This window comes from Dromaius novaehollandiae, unplaced genomic scaffold (assembly GCF_036370855.1).
Source record: "Dromaius novaehollandiae isolate bDroNov1 unplaced genomic scaffold, bDroNov1.hap1 HAP1_SCAFFOLD_32, whole genome shotgun sequence".
Classification (NCBI taxonomy): domain Eukaryota; kingdom Metazoa; phylum Chordata; class Aves; order Casuariiformes; family Dromaiidae; genus Dromaius; species Dromaius novaehollandiae.
The window spans coordinates 179,132-199,728 of record NW_026991447.1 but is presented as its reverse complement, the minus strand read 5'-3'; the positions used below and the strand labels follow the sequence as shown (position 1 = coordinate 199,728).

The 20,597-nt window shown below is 58.9% G+C and overlaps 3 protein-coding genes across 4 annotated transcripts in view; all 3 read right to left on the bottom strand.

Moving 5' to 3' along the window:
• The window catches only part of LOC135326600 (phosphatidylinositol 4-kinase beta), a 35,382-nt gene extending 33,109 nt beyond the window's left edge, over positions 1 to 2,273 (bottom strand). For both annotated transcript variants that reach the window (XM_064504412.1, XM_064504417.1), the window contains exons 1-2: positions 2,097 to 2,273; positions 1,583 to 1,699 (exon numbers count right to left, since the gene is read on the bottom strand). The gene's annotated coding sequence lies outside the window, so the exon portion shown is untranslated. The remainder of the gene's footprint in view (positions 1 to 1,582; positions 1,700 to 2,096) is intronic.
• Positions 2,274 to 3,209: 936 nt separating this feature from the next.
• On the bottom strand, positions 3,210 to 10,306 carry LOC112992076 (DNA-binding protein RFX5). The gene is made up of 10 exons (XM_064504407.1): positions 10,082 to 10,306; positions 8,428 to 8,558; positions 7,605 to 7,638; positions 7,046 to 7,128; positions 6,715 to 6,840; positions 6,375 to 6,491; positions 5,808 to 5,889; positions 5,255 to 5,456; positions 4,944 to 5,041; positions 3,210 to 4,706 (listed from the first exon to the last, which is right to left on the bottom strand). Exons 2-10 carry the CDS (start codon positions 8,544 to 8,546, stop codon positions 3,492 to 3,494), a joined length of 2,076 nt encoding a protein of 691 aa, XP_064360477.1. The 5' UTR covers positions 8,547 to 8,558; positions 10,082 to 10,306; the 3' UTR covers positions 3,210 to 3,491.
• A 775-nt stretch (positions 10,307 to 11,081) lies between these two features.
• On the bottom strand, positions 11,082 to 19,474 carry LOC135323561 (methanethiol oxidase-like). The gene is made up of 12 exons (XM_064504420.1): positions 19,319 to 19,474; positions 17,773 to 17,826; positions 15,187 to 15,299; positions 14,638 to 14,823; positions 14,266 to 14,386; positions 13,876 to 14,058; positions 13,144 to 13,322; positions 12,416 to 12,494; positions 12,212 to 12,333; positions 12,004 to 12,096; positions 11,621 to 11,739; positions 11,082 to 11,389 (listed from the first exon to the last, which is right to left on the bottom strand). Exons 1-12 carry the CDS (start codon positions 19,377 to 19,379, stop codon positions 11,227 to 11,229), a joined length of 1,473 nt encoding a protein of 490 aa, XP_064360490.1. The 5' UTR covers positions 19,380 to 19,474; the 3' UTR covers positions 11,082 to 11,226.
• Between the last annotated feature and the right edge of the window lie 1,123 nt (positions 19,475 to 20,597).

The window sequence follows — 20,597 nt, the reverse complement described above, 5'->3', positions numbered from 1 at the left end:
TTTCCTAAGAATTTTTGTTCGGCCTTCCCAACTGCAAAGCAACAATCTCCGCATTGCAGAGGAGACCAAAGCGCAGGAGGAAAAGGGAAAGCCACAACCTGCAAGCCCCAAAACGATATCGTGCGCCCTTCCCTCATTCCTTTCTCCTCCGCAAACTGCACAACCCCACGGGGAAAAGTTAAATCCAGTGATTTACTTAGAAATCAGCTCTTCCATTAACACAGGCAACCTTTTGTGCTCGTCCATCACTGTCTCACCTCTCAGCCCCTGAGGAACATTAATCATGATCCACCCAAAAGCACGGAGAACCTGTTCCTGACAGCGAGCAGCACCGAACCCTCCCGCGGCAGAAGCCCTCAAGCGAGCGGTCCTGGCCCAACCACCATGAGAAGTTTCCTCCTCCTCCCAATGATCACAAGGTACTTTGCGCCTGAACGTTCCCACACTCGTTTATGTATGTAAATCCACAATTTTAAGTCAAAGATGCTGTCGCTATCCACAGTAACGCCTGGGCCTTTATCTAAAGGAAGAGTTGAGATGGGCTCCCTAGAGTTAATGGGGAAGCGGAGGAGGAAAGCCGGAGCCCACCTCCCCGGTCCCTGCTCTATCTTCAGCCAGCAGCTCGTCTGACGCCGTTCCAAACGCGGAGACCCCAACTGCATGATTTCAAACCGGCTGGGATTTAAGGAGCCCGGGACGGGAACCATGTTCAGATTTCCAGGCAAGCAGTCGGAGACTATCTCCACCAAGCAGAGCCGGCAGACGAGGTCCCGGTCCCGCGGCTGACTCCGCAGGAGCAGATCCCTTGGTGCACACGCGCCGAAGACAGCCGGCACCGTGGGACACGGCCTCCGGTTTGCCCAGAGAGTGACAAAGTCACCAAGGAGAGCTCAAAACATCGGAGGCAGTGAAAACCCCTGCTATTCCAGGCACTACTGAGAGAAGGAAGGCAAGAGAGCTGTGCGAAAGAGCTGGAAATCGGCATTTCCACCAACATTTTTACTGATTTACTTCACCGCGCTGTTTCTCCAAGTTTCACTGCGGGTTAAAAGAAGCAGGGGCGAGTGAATGGACTATAAATATAAGTTATCAATCACCTGGCTGAATTCACGATTAACCTGAAGCAGAAGTTTTAGGAAAAAAAATCACCGACAGATTACTAATCCACCGTAACACCTCCCTACCCCGAAGAATTACCGCTCCATAGCCCACTGACTTGAGTATATCGCGCAATATTGCCAGTCTTTAAGTAGGTTTTTAGGCAATTGCAAAGCACCAGGGGCATCGGCTGGCTCAGCGGGGTGGTAAAGCCTGGTCAGAAATGACAATTTAATGGTGTAGAGAAAATGAACTTAAAAAAACTTAAAAAAACTTATGCAAACGGCCTACACCCCAGAACTGCGTGGTTTCACGGCAAAGCTGCACCTTTCCCTACGAGGGGACGCGCTTTTAGGTCAGCACTGAAGCCAGAAAGGGTTGTATCACGCCAAGAGGTGTAGGGAGGACACTGATCTCCGCGGTCCGTCACCGAGAGGTCCGGACGCCCGGGCTGCGGCCCGGCAGAGCCCCGGCTGCCCCGTACCTGGCGTAATGCTACCCGCGGCATCTCGCCGCCCGGATGCGCCCGCAGGAGGCCGAGGGGGCTCTTCATCTTCAGCGACGCGGGCTCGCTCGGGCGCTCGGAGACGATCCGTGTCGGCTGCTCGAAGGGAGAGAGGAGGGGAAAAAATTAAAAAGGTGCTTTCTGTACATAAAAAAGGTGTAAGCTAGATTAAAAAGCCCCTCTGCTTGGCCGCCGCTGACCCGGAGCTGTTCGCAAGATTAACAGCGACGTTTGCAAGTTCGCGTCCCCCCCGAAACCGGAACAGCGAGGAAACCCTCGGCGCGGCGCCGCGGGGAAAGTCAGCGCCGCCCGGCAGCGGCGCGGGGCTCCGGCGGCCCCGGGGCTGCTGCGAGCCGGAGCCCGGGCGCGGGGAGGGCGCGGGGAGGGCGCGAGGGACCCCCGGGCCGGGGGAGCCGCCGCGGCGGGGCCGGGCCGAGGGCGCTGGGGGCGGCCGGGGGGGGTGAGGGGGGGCGGGCCGCGGCGCTGCGCTCACCTGCGCGGTGCCGGTGCCGGTGCCGGTGCCGGTGCCGGTGCCGGTGCCGGTGCCGGTGCCGGGGGGAGCGGGGCCCCCGCGCAGAGCAGCGGCGCGGCAGGCGCAGGCCGCGGCCGCCCGGGCTGCCCGCGGCGCCGCCTGACGGGGCCTGGCGGGGCCGGGCCGCCGCCCGCGGGCGCCCTCGCCCGGCCCGGAGGGACACGGCAGCCCCCGGCTCGGCCCGGCCCGGCTAGGCCCGGCCCGGCTAGGCGCGGCTCGGCGGCACCGGGGCCGCCGCGAACAGGCTACAACGCGGTTCACGCAGCGCCCAGGGCCCGGGGCTGCGGCAGAGGGGCTCTCGCCGCCTCCGGGCACCCGCCAGCCCCAGCAGGGCCGCTCCTTTCCTCCACTCTTTGGCAGTAACCAGCGTTTTCACTCTAAAATTGCCCTTTTTCGTCAACCCCCCGGGACGTTGGATGCAGGAGGCTCCTTGTCCTGCCCACGAGGAAGTTTAACCTGTGCCCGCCGCGGGGTCGGGCATGCAGAACCCCTCCCGCCCGCTCCCAGCGCTGGGCTCAGGTCCTCACGGCTGGGAAACAAAGCGGGATTTGGCCTCAGGAGCAGGGACAGGGCAGCCCAGGGCCAGGCCGCAGTGGGGAGGGGACAGCGAGGACAAGGGGGACGCGGCCCTGCAATCGCGGGCGTCAAGAAGGGCACGAGGGCTGTGCAGATGGTTTGGCTGCACAGTCGCACTTGGGGCACGTGTGTGCGCAACAGCGGTGACACATGTGGCAACAGGTCCCAACCGAGAAACCCCAGTCTGGGCTGGAAAACTGTCCGAGCAGGCAGCTGTGCCGGGAGCCGCCAGGACAGTGCAACATCCAGGAGCGCGGCACGAGCCTGGATGCACACAGGGACACGTTCACACGTCCCTGCAGCTCCCCAGTGCCACCACGCTCCCTGCAAACACCGCAGGAGCAGCCCCGGCCCACGCGTCCCCTGCGGGGCCGCAGCGGGGCCGGGCTGACGCTGCGTGGTTCCCGGGGTCGCCTCGCACGCGGTTCCCAATGCCGCGCTCCCCAGAGCGGCGAGGGAGGCTGCCGGACCTGCCGGGGTCACAGACGGACACACATATGGCGCAGTCAGTTCGGTTTTTAATTCCAGGGCGCGGGAGAGGCAGGCGCAGTGCTTGCAAGCTGGGAAGCGGCAGAGGCGGTTTTACACCACAATTTGTTCCCCTCACCCCGCGAGGCACCGCGTTGGGCTTGCGACTGATTGCAGCGGGAACCGAGGCGTGCACGGACTCCAAGCAGGGGCGGCGGGCGGAGGGGCCAGGCTCGCTGCGCGTGGGCTCCCCCGGGTTTGGCGGCGGGCTCCGGGCATCCCGGACTGCAGCGGGGCAGCGCTGCCGGGCTCCTAACTGGCGTCACGCGTACGGAGCTCGGGCAGCCCCCGCGAGCCCACCCCGGGCGCCGGGGCACCCGGGGACGTGTCCGAGCGCTGCGAGCCGGCTGCAGCGTTGCTCCCGGGCAGCGGCGCAGGAAGGGGCAGCGAGAGGGGACTTCTCCTGGCCTCCGTCTGTCTGTCGCTGTGCGAGGGGGTGGGAGAGAGGTCCCTCCCCTCCCGGGCTACGCAGGACCCCACCGCAGACACGGCGTCGTCCAGGGGGGGCCCGGCCTTGCCTGGGCTCGTCTGCGAGTCTTCCTCCAGCTCCTGGGTGCCGGCTCCGGCGTGGGCCTTCAGGCTGGACCTGCCATCCTGGATGACGCTCACCTGGGAAGGCAGGGAGGCTTTCGCCGGGCTGTTCCCGACGTGGCTGGCGGCAGGGCCGTCACCAGGCGCGCTGCTCCTGAACTCGGCGCCTGGAGACGCTCTGTGGCAACGGTCTCCCCTCTCTCCGGACGCGGGGCCGGGCACCCCTCGGCTGCCCGCCGAAACGTCCAAGCCCTGCGTCGCGGTCTGCTCCTGCTCCGCCCTGTCCGCGGAGCCGAGCCGGAGCGCTTCGCTGCCTCCCGCCGCCTCGTCGGCGCCCGGCGGAGGCTCCTCCGGGGACCGGGCGCCTCCCTCGTCCAGCTTCTTCCGCGGGCGCCCGCGCCTCCGCTTCTGCAGCGCGGCGTCACCGGGCGACTCCGGGGGACGCTTGGTGGCCTTGGGGCGCGGCGAGTCCTGCGGGCCGGGGCCCTGGCCCTCTCCCCCCGCGCTCCGGGGGTTGGCAGGGCTCTCGGCCTTGGGGAGGCCCGCGCCAGGCGGCACGTTGGGCAGCAGCATGTTGAGGACGGGCACGGCAGCTTGCTGGCTCACCAGCCCCGCCGCCCCGTTCACCCCCGGAGCCAGGCCCAGGGGCAGCGACGGCGACGTCGTGCCCATCGGCAGCGGCAGGGCGGCCACCTTGACGGTGCCCCCGAGGGGGGTGGCTGTGATTTTGGGGGCCAGGACAGCAGGGGACGAGCGCACAGCCGGAGCCCCAGGTGCCATGAGTCTGTCGCCCGGCTGGATGCGAGGCAGGAGCAGGGGCAGGCGGGCGACCAGGGCGTTCACTTGGGGGCTGCTCGTGGGCTTGGGGGCCTCAGGGGGCTTCTTCTTCTCCGGCCGGGGCAGGACAGAGGGCTTGGAGCCACTCTCCTTCTTGCTCTGTGGGCAAAGAGAGGTGATGGCAGGAGGGATGTCACCTGGGCTCCATCCAGCCCAGCAGAGCCTCACGCTGGGCCAGGCTTCCCCCAAAGCCTTCCCTACTTGTGTTTAAAAATTAAGTGCCCCCATCCTGAGATAGGAACCCAGGAGTCCTAGAGCTCCCAAGCAGAGGAACAACCACCAATGCACCTGGCCAGGGCAACCGAGGGCTCTCTGGGTGGTAGAGCCGTGTCTCACCTGCCCCTGGCTCCTGTCACTGCTCTCCGAGCTTTCCAGGCCATTCTTCTTGGCTGTCAGCGGAGACCGACTGTCCCGGTGGATCTTCTCCGTGCTCTCTGTGAAAGCACAGGAGGTGGCCAAGTGGAGACAACCGCTCCTGAGCCCCTCTGTGCTCAGCCAAATGGGGGTCAGAGAAACTCAGCCATTCTGTGGGCAGCTGATGGGGGAAATCCCGTCCCCCATGTGTGAACACACTGGAAGGAGCTCTCTGAGCTGCTCCTCACCACGTCCTGTGGGGCCTGCGGCTCCATCCCACCCCGGTGACCCACCTGAGACCACCATGGCCATGACCAGGTCGGCCCGGGCCGAGCGGGAGCTGATGATGTGCTGCTGGATAAGGAACTGGGCCACTTCCACAATGTTGTTGAACGAGCGTTTGAGGATCTTCTCGGCCCAGTCGCAGGTCAGGGCGCAGGCCGCCTCCATCACCTCGCTGTTGTAGGACTGCACCAGATCCGTCAGCTCCGACTGCTGCTGGCAGGACAAGCTGTGAGCCCTCACGGCACCCACCAGGACCCCCTGGATGCAAACAGGGCCTGATCCTGCTGTCCCCAGAAAGTCTCAAGCCTCAGTGATACAAGGCCTGATGGGCAGGCACATCCCCTTTCCACCGTTTTGGAAAGCTAGTGGGACAGAGCACAACCTGCTCCCAGCCTCACTAGGCCCCAGGAGCACAAATGAAGAGGGTCCCCACCACCACCAACGGCCTCCGTTCGATATAACAAGACCTCTCCCACAGCAGCAAGGAGGTTTGTTCTCCTGCCTAAACAACAGCACAAGGAGCTGGTGAAACTCAAGCAGCCGAGGCACCAGAGGACTTACGGTCTCCGTCACTTTGAGATCCAGGCTAGGCAGGGGTGGCAAGCTGACCACCGTCTTCCTCCGGATCCCACTGTAGCAGTATGTTTGGCAGGGTTAAGGTGTTTCAGTGCCACACAAACATGGCCAACGCTTTCCAGCCACAAGAGGCAACAGGTTAAAACTTGAAAGGATGCGGCTGCCGGGCTCGTGCCACCACCCCCTGCTACAGCCAAAGGGTCTGGACTCGTCTTTGAGATGGTGACAGCAGCCAGCCCCAAGCCAACCTGGGCTGTTCCCTGCTCGTTGCACTTCCTGGCATCTATGAGCTAAGCCCAGGCTGCTGCTAAGTCCAGCCACATCCTTTCCATGCACCCCGAAACTCGAAACCTTGCTCAGACAACCGAGCCGAAATTCAGGAGCTGAAAAAAACAGGAATCGGACCCCCTCCAGAAGCTACAAAACACCATCTCATACACAGACTTATAAATGGGTCGCACTGGAGAACAAGCAGCTCTCGCCTGCCCATCCAACTGCCACGGGGAGCGGCTCCCATGGCTTCCCAGGCCAGCAGTGCCTGTGGAAGGATATTTCGATTGTCCTCGGCCTCCCAATCTTCTGGCTTTGATGTTTGGGAAGATCTCACGGATGATCTTCCCAAAATTGGCAGCGCTGAGGGGGCGACAGCAGAGGTTATCGCAGTATCGCCTGCCAGAGAGAGAGTTGCAGGTTAAAACCATCAAGCCCTTCTCACTGCCCTCCAGATGCACCCAGTTTTCTGTACTGACATGGCTCATTTTGGGTACCCAACAGTGGGCAAAGCCTTCCCCAAAAAACCCAGACACTCACTGCCCTCTGAACCCACCTCCCCGCAGGGCTCTGCTGCACAAGCGCAGCCCTGGGGGAGAGACACGCCCGCCCCTGCGCTCACTTGTAGGCATCGTAGACGTCCTGCTTGGGCAGGCAGGTGTCGGTGTGCTCTTCCAGGTGGTTCCGGATCCAGTTGCACGCGTGCATGTACTCGGCTGTGCTCAGCGAACTCAGATCCAGGCTACCGCTGCTCCAGAGGGAACCCAGGCAACCCAACAAAAGACAAACATTTAATTAGCAGAGAGGCAGCATAAGCAGGACAGGAGAAGACAGGGCTGTGGCGGTCTTCACTCCTGGCCTCTTGCAATCCGTGTCTCCCACCCACCTTCCTGAGAGCCTCTGCTCTCCTGGCCAAGCTCACAAACACGGCCCTGTTTCACCCCAGCACTCACCTTTTCTCCCCCAGGCTCGGCCCCGATGGCAGCTGGAGGTAGAGGTAGAGCTTGTCGTTGTCGGAGAACTTCTGCACATCTTGCTACGGTCAAAGGGTCCACGGGGAGAGGGAGAACGGACCAGAGACAAAGAAAGGTTAAGGATCCAAAAGAAGAAACAGCTGATGTAAGCAGTGGTCTCATTACCTTCTTAATGGCAGTAAATGATGGAGTATTTAAACCAAAGCAGCTTTCTAAGCACTAACACAGCCTGCACGCAAGGCAACGGCAAAGCAAAATCACACGGAGCAGGGTAGGAACTGCCCCTCAAGGGGACGGGAGGGGCTCATCACTCCTCTGGTCCACACACAGGGCTGGGGAAAAGCAGGTACTGCTGCCTGGGCAGGACAACTAGTGCTTTCTCAGTGCTAATTCTCGCAGCCAGATCCCCACCCGATGGGAAATGGGATCGGGTAAAAACCAGCACCCAGTTTTACTGGAAGAGGGGTGGGAGCACGTCAGGGAAGCGGAGACACATCATTCCCTCACCCTCAGCACGAGACGCTGCAGAGGCACTCACCAGAATAGAGTCGACTTTGTTCTGCACGGATTTGCTGTGTGGGACAGAGACAAAAGCCATTAACACAGAAAAGGACGATGCCACAGCGCCCAGGACAGAGTCACGGGCAATTTCTCAACCCACCTGCTCTAGCCCAGCTCCTCTGCCACGGAACTGCCACTGTGGCAGGTTCCTGAGCAGAACAGGGAACATGCTCACACACAGCAGCTCTACCCGAGGCCTTTTTGGACACCCATACACACTCCCACGGTCAGCAGCACCCAGGAGGCTACTACCTGTCTGTTGAGCCTCCGAAGCAAGTGCTGAGAGGAGGATAACAGAGTACCAAGAGCTGGAGTCTGCCTGTGCATACGTGTAAGTGCGGCCTGCTGGGTGCTCACACTATTCTCCTGATGCTCTGGGTTTCACCGTGCACCCACAACCACTCTCCAACAGCCTGGCTGTCCGTCTGCAAGGACGGCTGCGAGCTCTACCCCAATCCAGTGAAAGCACAGTGGGCATAAAACCACATCCTGCCGGGTTGTGGCAGACCTCTCTGTGCTACAGCAAAGCCCGGAGCTGATTCTGCTCCCAAAATGGGCAGTGCAGCATGGGGCTCTGTTCTGCGTTGTACAGCACCTAGCACAGGACGTAACGAGGCATGCCTGAGGTCACGCCGCTCTGCACTGCCAATGCTAACGCAGGAAGCTGCAGGCACAGGGCCACATGTATCCTGCCGGTCCCCGAGGCTGCAGATTAATCGACCTTCTTACATTAGCCTGCATTTGTTAGTGCTCGGATTAACAAGAAAAGCCGCCCCAAGAAAGGCGAGCGCTGCCCTTACGAGATGGTGCTCTTCAGCTTCTGCAGCAGCATGCTGGACTCGGTTGTGCTGCTCTGGGAGTCGTTGGGCGACAAACTTCCCTTTCTGGTGGCTTGGGCACTCGATTCTTCCTCAGCCATGACATTTGGTTGCTGTTGGGGAATGAAAACCAAAACTCAACAAAAAGGGAAGAGAAACCCTTCGGAATCATTAATGCACCAACAGGAACCCACAGCATCAACCTCGGGCCACCTGCCTTCCCTGCAGAGCCCAGGCCGGGGCTCCGGGAGGAACGAATGCAGCACTCGGGAGCATGGGTAGAGCAGGGCTGCTGCAGAGCCCAGCTGAGCCCGGAGGTTTGGGTGTCCTCAGCCCCGTCTCTTCTGGTCTGAACACCCACCCGTGTCTGAGTGGGTTGAAATCCCAGAAAGAGCCTGGAGTGTCAGCCAGACAGACGGACGAGGCTGCGGAAAAGGCCCCGGCGGTCCCAGGAAGGGTGCTTCCAGCAATGAAGACTGAGATCTGCTTTGGGGACTGTGTTCCCAGCCAGAACCCAGAGGGCAGAGGGATGCTGAGGGGCTTGGAGAGCAGGCCCTGGTCCAGTGGGTCCAGGACAGGGGGATGGGGATGCTGGAAGAGGCCAGAAGAAGAGGTTCCCGTGGGTCCTGGGGGGCAGATGTGTCCAGACCTGGAGTACAAGGATGCTGGGAGGGACCAGAGCAGGTCCCAGGGGCCATGGTCATGCAAGGGATGCTGAGGAGGGGACCAGAAGGGCAGGTCCCCACGGACACAGGGACAGCGATGCTGGGGGGCACTGGGACAGCAGGTCCCCACAGACACGGGGACAGGGATGCTGGGGGGCACCGGGACAGCAGGTCCCCACAGACACGGGGACAGCGATGCTGGGGGGCACCAGGACAGAAGGTCCCCACAGACATGGGGACAGCGATGCTGGGGGGCACCAGGACAGAAGGTCTCCACAGACATGGGGACAGCGATGCTGGGGGGCACCGGGACAGAAGGTCTCCACAGACATGGGGACAGCAATGCTGGGGGGCACCGGGACAGCAGGTCCCCACGGACACGGGGACAGCGATGCTGGGGGGCACCGGGACGGCAGGTCCCCACGGACACGGGGACAGCAATGCTGGGGGGCACCGGGACAGCAGGTCCTCACAGACATGGGGACAGCGATGCTGGGGGGCACCGGGACAGCAGGTCCCCACAGACATGGGGACAGCGATGCTGGGGGGCACTGGGACGGCAGGTCCCCACGGACACGGGGACAGCGATGCTGGGGGGCACCGCGACGGCAGGTCCCCACAGACATGGGGACAGCAATGCTGGGGGGCACCGCGACGGCAGGTCCCCACAGACACGGGGACAGCGATGCTGGGGGGCACCGCGACGGCGGGTCGCCGCGGGTCCCGGGGCAGAGGCTGGGATGCTGGGGGCCGGGACGGGGGACCCTGACAAGCGGCGCCAGGGCAGGGGACCGGGCGCGGGGGGCACCGGGACAGCCTGGCCCGAGGGGGACGCAGTCCCCGGCGGGGTTGGGGACGCGCCGGATCCCCCCTCCCCGCCCGGGCCGCCTGCACCAGCCCCGCCCCGCCCGGCCCGGCCCGGCCCCTCCCGCCCGGCCGGGGGGAACCGAGGCGACCCGCCCCGCACCCACCTGCGGGCGGCTACAGCCGGGGCCCGGCCCGCCGTGCCCTCATGCCAGACTGGGCCGGTTCGGTCCGGTTCGGTCCGGTTCGGTCCGGTCCCCGCCACGTGCCGCTGCCCCACGCGCAACAGGAACCGAAAGTGTTGTGCCCCGCCGGGACGCGCCCGCGGGCCCCGCTCGTCGCTTTTTTCTGATTGGCTGCGGCACCGCCGATCCGCCCGGATACTCCGCTCTTCTTTAATGCGATTGGCGGCTGCTAGCTTTCCTACCCGGATACAAGCGGCACTGGGCTCCTGACTGGCCGGGCGCGGTCTGAACTCAGCCTAGTAACAGGCTCCTGATTGGTGGGGCTGGAAGAAGAAGCGCGACTGTAAACGGGTGTGTGCGCGTGCAGTGTGCGTGGGTGCGCGCGCGCAGCGTGTGGGCATGGAGTGTGTGCAACGCGTGTGCATTGCGTGCGTGTGCGTGGAGTTAGTGTCTGTGCATCTGTGCGCACGGTATCTGCACGCAAGGTATGTGCGTATGCATGCAATGAGTGCACACGGTCTCTGTGCATGTGCATGCAGTGTGTACATCACGCAGGGCATGTGTGCACGGAGTGTGTGCATGAGCTGTGTGCATGCAGTGTGCACACTGTGGGTGTGTGTGTGTGTGCATGTGTGCATGCAGTGTTGTGTGTGTGCAGTGTATGTGTTTGCACATTTGCCGCAGCCTCTCCCTCGCTGGTGCCTCAAAAGCCGGCGATTGCGGTCGGTGGAGCTTCCAATTCCCCATCCCCTCGCTGCCTGCTCTGTGGTCACGGGCCTCTTGCAATGGCCCAAGGGAAGCTGGTGGCCGGAGGAAAGCGTCTCCGCGCCCACCAGCCCTCCTCCTGCCCCTTCCCTCCTGCTCTTCCCCATCCGCCCCGGATTTTTCCTTTAAGGACATTTTAGCGGCCCTGATTTTCCCGCGCATTTGCTTCATGGCTCCTGAAAACACAGGACAGCGTGAAATTAGAAATGAGGCCAGCTACAGGTGCAGGGGACAGCTTGGCTGTTTTATTTGAAACCTGAGTTTGCTGCGTGACGCGTACGAAATTTCTCGGGTTCTTGAGACGCGGGACGCTGCCGCTCGGAGGGCGCCGGTGCCCCCCGCCCGCACGGTCCTCAGGGAACTCAAACCCAGATGTCGGAGGTGCAGTCCCCGCCGGGGTAGCGGATTTCGTGAGCGAGGCAGGGCCCCTCCGGCTCCTTCCCAAAATCCACCAGGAAGTTCTCGTTGACGGCCAGGCCACCCCGCTCCGTATCCACGTCGAGCTGCAGCATGACGGAGCCCTCCCTGCGCGGGACGAGAGAGCGGATGCGGCGGGGGGGGGGGGGGGAGGACGGGGGCCGTCGGGGCTGCGCGGCTCCTCTCGGCACGTCTCGGCCCAGATTCGGGATGAGCCGTGCGGAGGGGGTGGCCCAAATGCTGGTGTCTGAACCTAGTTGTCCGCCAGCCCCGGGCAGTCAACGCTTGGGCGTGTTTCTCATGAGCACCCAAATATCGGCTCCCCGCGCCGTCTCCTACCTGATAAGGTCGGGGTAGAACTGCTTGTCCCAGGCGCTGTAGAGGGATGTGGTGACGTACAGCCTCTTCCCGTCCAAGCTGAGCTGGATCATCTGAGGTCCCCCAGGCACCTTCTTGCCCTGGAAGTACACGGAGAACAAGACGTGCTGCTGGCACCTGATTACCCGCCCGCGGGGTCTTCTTGGGGACCTGGCACAGCAGAGGCCCCAGCTGGGGGTCCCGCCCGTGCACTGCCACCACCCGCTGCGCTGGCTCGGAGTCGGCGCTCACGGATCTATGGAGTCGGCGTCCTCCGGGTGCCCAGCCGATGTCGGTCCAGGCGGAGCCGGGCCTGAGTGGGGGACATGGATGGCAACGTGCTGTTGGGGGACAACTCAACTCACCTTGATGACGAACGGCTCCGGCTGGCTCTGCAGCTCCTCGTCTCCGTGCACGGTCACCGGCCCGCCTTTGCTGATGCTGCCTCCCACGAAGACCTGGAAGCAGAGCCAAGGTCTGGGCAGCCCGGGGGGCAGCCAGGAGATCGGAGCGGGGTGATCGCACCCTCCTGCCAGAGCAAAAGCAGCAGGAGACAGCCCGACGCTGGCCTACCTGTCCCACCAGCTTGGGCTCGCGGGTGTTGGAGATGTCATACTGGCGGATGTCCCCGTGCAGCCAGTTGCTGAAATAGAGGAACCTGTCGTCCAGCGAGATGAGGATGTCAGTGATGAAGCCTGTGGGAGGGCACGGCGGAGTCATGAAACGAGCGGCGGCAAATGAAGCCCGCGCCGGTGGGGACCACGGGAGCACAGTGACCTGGCATTTCCGGGAGAAGCCACCCCTCCACCTTCTTGCTGGGGACCTGGATCACCTTCTCCGCCGCCCAGTCTCCTTGCTGCAGAAGGCACGGGACAGAGCTCAGCGTGAGGATGGAGGCCGGGTGAGGGGCAGTGCTCCTCGCCCTGTGGTCAGCACTGCTTGTCACCGGGGCTGCAGCTCAGCTGCTTCGCTGCCTGCAGAAACCCCAATCTCTGCAGAGCCGTCAGGAGCAGAGGCTCCGGGATCCGGCAAAGGGCTTTGGGGGTTGACAACTTAATTTTTCAGCTGGCCTAGATGGTTCGCTGAAAGGTATTCTCTGCTTACACAGTTTGTCATTACACACAACAAACTCTGCCAAGAATATTGGCTCGACGCTGCTTAAGCTGTTATAAACCCACTACGAAGGTATAAATAAATCTCCTTTTAAGGAAATCCTTGCAGCATGAATCACTGCCAGCCAGAACAAGTTCCCTGGTGAGATTATCCCAAGCCAGCTAAAGTTTTGGAGGTTGTGTGCATTTACAGCAACCTGCCAACAGGTTGTTGCAAAGGACGGGGAGGCTGCACGCGCGGGAGCCGGGCTGTGGAGGACGTTAACATGGGACACGTGGTGCTCAGCTCACGTCACTGGCAGCCACCACCACACGGACCCGGCTTTTCATCTTTTCGACTTTTTCGACCAACTCGGTTGTCTCCTACGTCCCCCGCCCTGCGGGAGCGCGCACCTCGGTCTTGTAGAAGCGGTGGATGGCGCTGCTGATGGTGCAGCCCACGTAGCCCTCAGCGGCGGCCGGGTTGTGGAGGAAGCGGATCTCCAGGGGCGCTGCGTCCTCCCCGACGTCGATGGCCTGGATGTAGGCGTGGGTGGTCCAGTCCCACACGTTGAGGCGGCGGCCATAGCGCCCTGCGAGGGGGCGGACAGAGCGGGGTCAGAGGGGACCTGCGAGGCGGAGGGTCTCGAGCCCGGGACAGGGACAGGCCATCTGCAGAGCTGTCATCTTGGCACGCGCAGTTAATTTTGGGCTTTGGCAAAAGCCAAGTGAAGGTGCCCAGCATCCGGCTGGGCAACCATCTCACCAGGAGGCAGCTGGGAAGGGCAGTGTAACTTTGGGGGTGAGCTGGGCTTTGGTGGGCTCCATCCTTCATCACTGTGGCCAAAATCCAACACTAAGTGCAGCTCGATGGCAGCATTTATGGACCATCTTGGGTTGAACTTCTACAATTTGCAATGGAAGTATTCACAATAACTGGGCTGGGCTTCTCTTTTTTGAAACTATGTGATCTCTGGGAACTGGTGTGAAATTCGCTTTGCAGACAAACTGTCTTGGACAATTTTATCTACACCCTTTAGTTTTTCAGCTTTCACGAGCAGCAGAAAAGGCAGCAGACTGAAGTCTGGCCTTACTGAAGTCCTGTTCAGCATCTCTCTCGGAGTATTTAAACAAATGTTTTCTCACCTTTCTTCAGATCATTTGGGTCAAATCCATATCCTAGGCATTTTGGGACTCCCCATTCAGTGCTTATCAGGACATTATGGCGTGGCTGGTACCAGAAGTCATAACCCATTGGAGGCGTCTTGTCTCCTTTCTCCCAGTTCCCCTTGATCTCAAAAGTCTCTGCATCCAGCAGAATAAAACCGCCTGATGCAAAAACAAAAGCATGTTTGGTAGTGAGGAAATCAGCCAGATTAGCAGCTTAAGTGCTGTAAAACAAACAGACTGACTCATTTCAGAGCAGTCTGAAAAATGGGCAGAGAGTCCTGGACAAGGTCTCCAGGACAGCTGTTGGGTGTGGGTGTTATTCCCGCCACGGCATCCTCTCCTGGGGGATTATAGGAGGAAGAGCACCTTTTCCGTAGCCTGCTGGGTCCCCCAGTGTGCTGATCATGATCTCCCCGCTGCCCAGGCAGTGGGAGGTGTGCGGGTAACCCAGGTCACACTTCCAGAACACATCCTCGGAGTTGACAACCTGCAGGGAAGTTCACATGCACCATCACAGCTTGGGCTGTCCCCAGGAGTTCGATGAAGAACTCAACCATTAGCACATCAGCGGGAGAGCAACCACCTTCCCCAGCCTTCAGGCACTGCCATTTAGACGTCAGCATTCTGCCAAGCTCTTAGATGTACCCCAAAGCCTCTTCACCAAGCCATCACCCCAGCAGGAAGCCATGATCCCCGTCCTCTAGCCATTAACATGCACTGGTGCTGCCTTTAAGGTACCTTATAAAGCCTGGGAGCTCGCGGGTTGGTTCCTGTGTCCACCACATAAATGCGGGAGGAGATGAGGCTAGGAAGGATCAGGCGGTTGCGCATCTTGGTGGTGTCACCAAAGCAGCTGCTGCAGACGTTCCAGCCCGAGTGGTGCAGCTCGTCGCCCACGTTGGGCATGGGCAGGCGGTGGATCACCTGTGAAGTCCAAGTCCTGGCTGCATGAGGAATGCATGAGGCTTCCCTCTGCAGAGTGCCGGCTCGCAGCTCGGCCAGGGAGCTCGGGGCATCTGCCAAAGCGTCAGGATGCCTCGGGCAAGCCTGACCCTACGGAGGTGAGCGGTGATGTGCAAGGGATCTTTGTGCTGTAAAGGGGATTTTATATAGTTTTCCTAAGCACAGGCAGGCTCAGAGTCTTGGGAAGAGCAAGGCAGGCATCAGCCTTCAGGACTGAGCCAGCAACTTTGGGCAATGTGAGGGACAAGCACTGAAATATTTCTCTTTGTTGGTGTGCTGCCACCTGGCCAGGCCAGTTTAAGAGCGAGAGAAGGGGTTCGGTACCTGGCAATAGTGCGGGGATTTAGGGTTGACATCCACAGTGGCCAGAAAGTCTGGTCTCTTCCTCCCGGTGTTCCTGTAGATGCAGGGCACATACACAATCTCCTCCCGGGGACCTGTCAGCATAGAAACTTTGGCTAAGCATCAGCAGAAAGTACGTCCAGCAGGAAAAAAGCCTCACAGGAGTCACTGGCCAGACCAGATCTCCCTGCGGGCAGCTGGCGTGCTCCCTCGGGCACACGCAGGCAGTTGGATGTGCAGGTCTCCACCATGCCAGAGGTGCTGGGCTGTGCTCCCTTTGGAGGGGGCTGCCCCGTGGGGATTTGGGCTTGGTCGGTTTAGGATGTTCTTGCTCTCGGAAAGGATCTCTGGATCCTGGATCTTCAGATAGCCTCCAAGTCTCTGAGAAGGCCATGGCTTTGGGATTGCCCCATGACCATGAGGACATGCCAGCCCTTCTCCAGTCCTATTGGTCCCGCAAATGAAACCATGTCATGTCTTATTTCCATCACATCTACACAGGTCCAGGAGAAGCTTTACAAATACATGAGAAGGGCTAAGATAAACGCTTGCCAGCACTGAAATCAAAGGCAAAAAATCCCAGTAACTCCAGTAGAGTTGCACTGAGTGGTGCAAATCTACCACGATGCAGCGGTGCAGGAGAGCCCTGCTCGCGAGCCTGCTCGACCTCAACTCCTCATCTCCGAACAGCCGCCGCTGCGGTGTTGCACGCACTCCTCCTGTTTGGGTGACGGTATAAGGGGTGATCAGCAGTTTGTATTACGAAATAGCTTTGCTCCGAGTGCTGCCTAGCTGTCAAGAAAGGGCATTCGGGCCCCCACGGTTGCCTTGCCATTGGGGAGGTGTTATTCACGCGTGGTTGTACACGGGATGAAGTACCACCAAAGCAAGAACTAGAGACTGGTCTAAGAAATGCTGAGGAGGAGAGAGGTGAACTGGCCCCTTCAGATTTGATCTGAGGCAGATCAAAGCTATTAGCTGGCTTTTCGACATGATGCCTTTACAAGAGCTCACATCCCAGGCCCCTTCCCAAGGCATCCGACAGACACTGAGGAGCTCATCGCCACCGGCTCGGGAAGCCGATCCCACCGCTGGCTGCGTGGGAGAGCTTTGCAGATGCCAGAATTACTCAGAGCCACAACACAACCAGGTAGAGCCTGAACCTCAAAAGTCCTGAGGGAATTTGTCAGAGTAGCAGAGTCAGTGGGATTTGTGCTATTTGCTATTAATTTAAATTGCGGTCCAGCCCTGCCAGCACCCAGGGATGTTTTAAAGACTCAGCTCTTCACTTTCGTTTGCCTGCTCCATGGACGTTTCAGGCATGGGAACCATGGACCAGGATGTCTCAGGATGAGCTCAGTAGGCAAGTGCAAAGAGGTGTTGAGGGACCACAACAGTCTTCGCTTGGCAGAGGGCAGCTCAGCCCCAAGGATGTAGTCACAGCTGGGTCCTACCATCTGAACAGAGCAAGGACCTTCCAGAAGGACTGCACTGAGAAGTGAAATATGTAAAAGGGAGCCAGCTGGGAACACAGAGATTGCCAGTAAAGAGCCCTGGGACAGTCTGTCTACCGAGATAGCATCGGTGTAAGGTGTGTCCGTGATTAGCAGGCGGTATTGCTCCCACTGTGGGACCAAACGGAGGTGTCAGGCAGGTTCAGCCCCAGGCAGAAGCTGCCTGACAGGTAGAAAGTCTCTGAGAGCAAGAGTCACCTAATTGGGTCATAAGGTCCCTGGAGAAGAAGGAACCAATCTGGAAGAACATCCTGAAAGAGCTTGGGAAAATGTGGCCACAAAAAGAGTGAGATGCCCATTCTGCAGTGCAGCAGGCAGGCCTTTCCCCAGTGCCCTCGCCCCCGGGGGGACTCTTTAAAGATGCTTCATCGTGCAAGTTTGGGAGTAATTGGAAAGAAGCTCCAGAGCTTTCTAAGGCCAGAGGCAAGTGTTTCATGGGCACGTTTGCTAAACCCCAGAGAAGAGGATTAAGGGATGGGTAGTGGGAGGCAACACAGTTATGGTAGAGGAGGTATTTTCAGGCAAAATGCACAAATGGTTGAGGGAGCAGCCTGTGAGGCTGGTTTTCATAAAAGGAGGCTCTGTCGTGTTGTGATCCCAGCCATCAGGAGCAGAGTGTACTGCCATGTTCCTGAGGGACTCTGGAGAAATTCGGATGGTCTCCCCTTCCTCCCCAGCCCTGCCTGTTCCCTGGACATCCACATGGGTTTCGCTCCCAGCAGTGGTGTCAAAGGGCTGTTATGGTACCACTGCCTGTGAGAAACTTAAAAATGTGGTTTTGCACAGCAAAGCCACAAGTGTTTGCTGCAAGTTGAGCCATCCCAAGCCATCATGAAACCTAAGAGGCTTTGCTCTGAAACCAAGCTGTCATTACGCAATTGACGTTCAGCCCCAGGACAGGCCAGAAGCAAAACCATTGCTTTCCTAACACTTCCTGGGAGCCCTGGAGAAGGGATTTAATTGATAATGCCCCCTTGAAAGCATTATTTTAATGTTTGCCTAAATTGCAGCTAGCTCAGGGCTCTTCCTTGGGTGCCCTGGATTTCAGACTTACCTTTCATAGCATCCAGAGGGGAGGCGAAGCCTGGCCCACATGCTCCACATTTTTCTGCATGGAGAAAAACAAAACCGAGCAAAAATTAGATGACACCGAGTTATTTTAATGCCCATTTTGCAACGGAAACACCAGCTCTGGGTGCCTTGCTGGAGAAACCGCAGGTCCAGGTGGTAGCCCCGCATCCCGATAGCTGCGGCAAGAGCTACACACACTCCTGCTCTGTGGAAAGGAGCCCCCCCACACCCCCAAAAGGGGAGCACCCCCAAATGGAGAGAGTTCTGGATTAGCTCGGCGAGTGCTCAACCCCCCACTGTCCACCACCACATCCATAACATGACCAGCCCTCTAGAGACCATGGCAAAGCAAGCGATGGTCAGAGAAGGTAAGTCCTTCTTGGACTTCACCAGGACTGATGAACTGAGCTCAGATGTAGATGTCTGACTGCATGCTTTGAGGGCTATGTTGTGAGAGTGTGTGCTAATTTTGATTTGCACACGTTGTGGCAGGGAAACAGCATCCCCTCACTGAGGGGCTTGGAAGGAGAGGACTGGCCCCTGGGCTCTGCTCCACGGCTCCTCCTGACCGTCTTTGGGACAGCCACACTTTGCTGTGCTTCAGTTTAGGGCTATTAATGCAAAGCTTTTGCATGTAAGAGGGGCCCTGACTCCACCCAAGTGATTCAGCGCTCACGGTCTCAGCCTCCTCAGCAGCCCCTAACGCTGTCCTGGGGGTCCCTGAAGCCCTTGAGCCCCCATCACACTGCTGTGGGTGTCTCTGGGGTGCTTTGAACCCTGCCTGACATATTCTCCAAAGGGCTTTACAGCTGCTGAGAAAACTGTCCTTAATACAAAAGAAAGGGAGAGTTTCTTACAAAACAACCCCACCACCAAAAGGCTAACTTTTCCCCATTTGTCATGGCAGGCTTGAGGAAAGGGAGTAAAACCCCCAATTTAACTGTACGACTCAGCTTTGCTGAGTGAGTTTCTTTTTTTTTTTTTTTTAAGGTTTTTCTCCTACAGTTGCCAAAGTCAGTGCGTTCTGTGAAAAGCATAAGACGCCAGTATTGGTCCTCGTTCCTCCAAGGAAATGTTACCACCTGAAGCTCTAAGAAACCATCCCTCCAGCTTTCTCCACCTTTTCCCTTAAATGACTCCTGCAGAAAACCCAAACCCTGCACCAAAGACTCCCTGCCGTGGTACCTCTGAGTGTACAGCTTGTACAACGAGTAAAAGTTGCAGATGAATAAATGAGAGAATAGCTCAGAAGGCTTTTAATCATCAAGCTACCTAAACGCTTCCTGGCACTTTTAGTAGCTTGAGAAAAGAAACCCTTTCCTGGCTAGAGAAAACAGCACATTCAGCCCCATGTTTTCCTTAACCTTATGCTGTCTGGGTGTCACAGTAACACACCTGCAACACCCAGCTCAAGAAGAGTTTATCAGGGCTCCAGAACAGAGCCCACAGCCAGCAGACAGCAAGTCACTGGTCAGGCCCAAGCTTTCTCCTCTTGAGAGCAGGTTGCTGTCAAGGAGGAGATTTCTTACCTGTGCTGGAGCTCGGTGTCAGCTGCTGATGAGGAGTGGAAAGAGGTGGTCCTGCCTGCATCGTGCCTGATAGGGACAAGTCGAGCGAGAAGATGCAGCTCTGCAGAGGTTCAAATATATAGGGAGCTGGATGGGGAGGAGGAGGAAAAAGGACATCGAGGGGAGGATCCACCTGCTTAGGGGTGTGGAAGGTACCAGGGCAGCCTTGTAGCTTCTTACAGCACTGAAAACATCGAGGGAAGCTATTGCAGTGCTGTCAGAGCCTCCTCCCTCCCAGGGAGGCTCCCAGGCTGTGGCTGCCCTGCATAATGCAAATGTTCTTGCACACCCTTTTAGCCATAAAGAGAAAGCAGGCTCTTCTGCTTCTCTTAATCCCTTACTAGAAGCACTATCTTGATTTTCCCATGGACCTGATGGGTTGCCCCTGTTGAGAGATGGGCAAGCGCTTACATTCCCAACCACAGAGGTAATTTTATGAGATTTATGTTAATCACAAACTAAAATGAAAAGTGAGGACTGGGTTTCTTTTAACTGCATGATGAATGTTTACTGTGGGATGTTAATCTGCTGGCGGGGAGGAGGGCAGAAGCAATGCAACAGTTTTCCCCGTGACACATCTAACTTGGAGTATCGGCTACTGCTTTAGACTGTGAAGTTGGGCGTCAGCTGGTTTGACAGGTAAGGGCTGTGCAGTGGATGCTCGGCCTTTGCAGGCACGTCTTTGCAGGCAAGTTGCTGCCTTGACCAATCGTGCTCAGCCCAGCTGTAGACTCAGAAACCAGCCAGCTCAAAGAGTGTGCCCAGAGGACCTGGAGATGGCCACCAAATAAAGCGATGTCATTTGTTCAATGCCTCCCTGCCCCGCACTCGCCTGCTTGGGCTCTTGGGTTTGTGTTCAAAGCCCAACACCATGCCAAGCTCTGTGGAGTTCAGTTCACCACAGATGCACATTGCACGGGGTCATTACATCCCTCTGTATCACACCATACCTCTGACCAGGGCAGGCTTCTTCTCCTGGGGACCCCAGGACACAAATACAAAGGTCAAGGTGTGGCTAAACAACAGCCTAGCTGGACCTAGACCCCGTATGCAGCTTCCAGTCCACCTCCATAGAAATGTCTCTGCTGCAGTTCAGGCAAGATAGCTTTAATGGGGCTATTCCCTCCGGGAAGAGGGATGAGGCCAGTGGTGTCTGTTCCCATGGTTTAGGGGAGCTGTTGAATGCCAAAAAGGAACTGAAGGATGCAGGGAGACACATATCTTCCAAATAACCGCTAGA

What these genes read in the sequence shown, in the direction of transcription:
- LOC135323561 (XM_064504420.1), bottom strand. Translation starts at nt 19,379, where the DNA reads ATGCAGGCAGGACCACCTCTTTCCACTCCTCATCAGCAGCTGACACCG. An exon ending in CCCAGCAGGCTACGGAAAAG is followed by an intron (nt 14,059 to 14,265) that starts GTGCTCTTCCTC and finishes TTTTTGCATCAG; the next exon opens with GCGGTTTTATTCTGCTGGAT. An exon ending in CCCAAATGATCTGAAGAAAG is followed by an intron (nt 13,323 to 13,875) that starts GTGAGAAAACAT and finishes GCCCCCTCGCAG; the next exon opens with GGCGCTATGGCCGCCGCCTC.
- LOC112992076 (XM_064504407.1), bottom strand. Translation starts at nt 8,546, where the DNA reads ATGGCTGAGGAAGAATCGAGTGCCCAAGCCACCAGAAAGGGAAGTTTG. An exon ending in CCGAGCCTGGGGGAGAAAAG is followed by an intron (nt 6,841 to 7,045) that starts GTGAGTGCTGGG and finishes CCTCTGGAGCAG; the next exon opens with CGGTAGCCTGGATCTGAGTT. An exon ending in GACGTCTACGATGCCTACAA is followed by an intron (nt 6,492 to 6,714) that starts GTGAGCGCAGGG and finishes TCTCTCTGGCAG; the next exon opens with GCGATACTGCGATAACCTCT.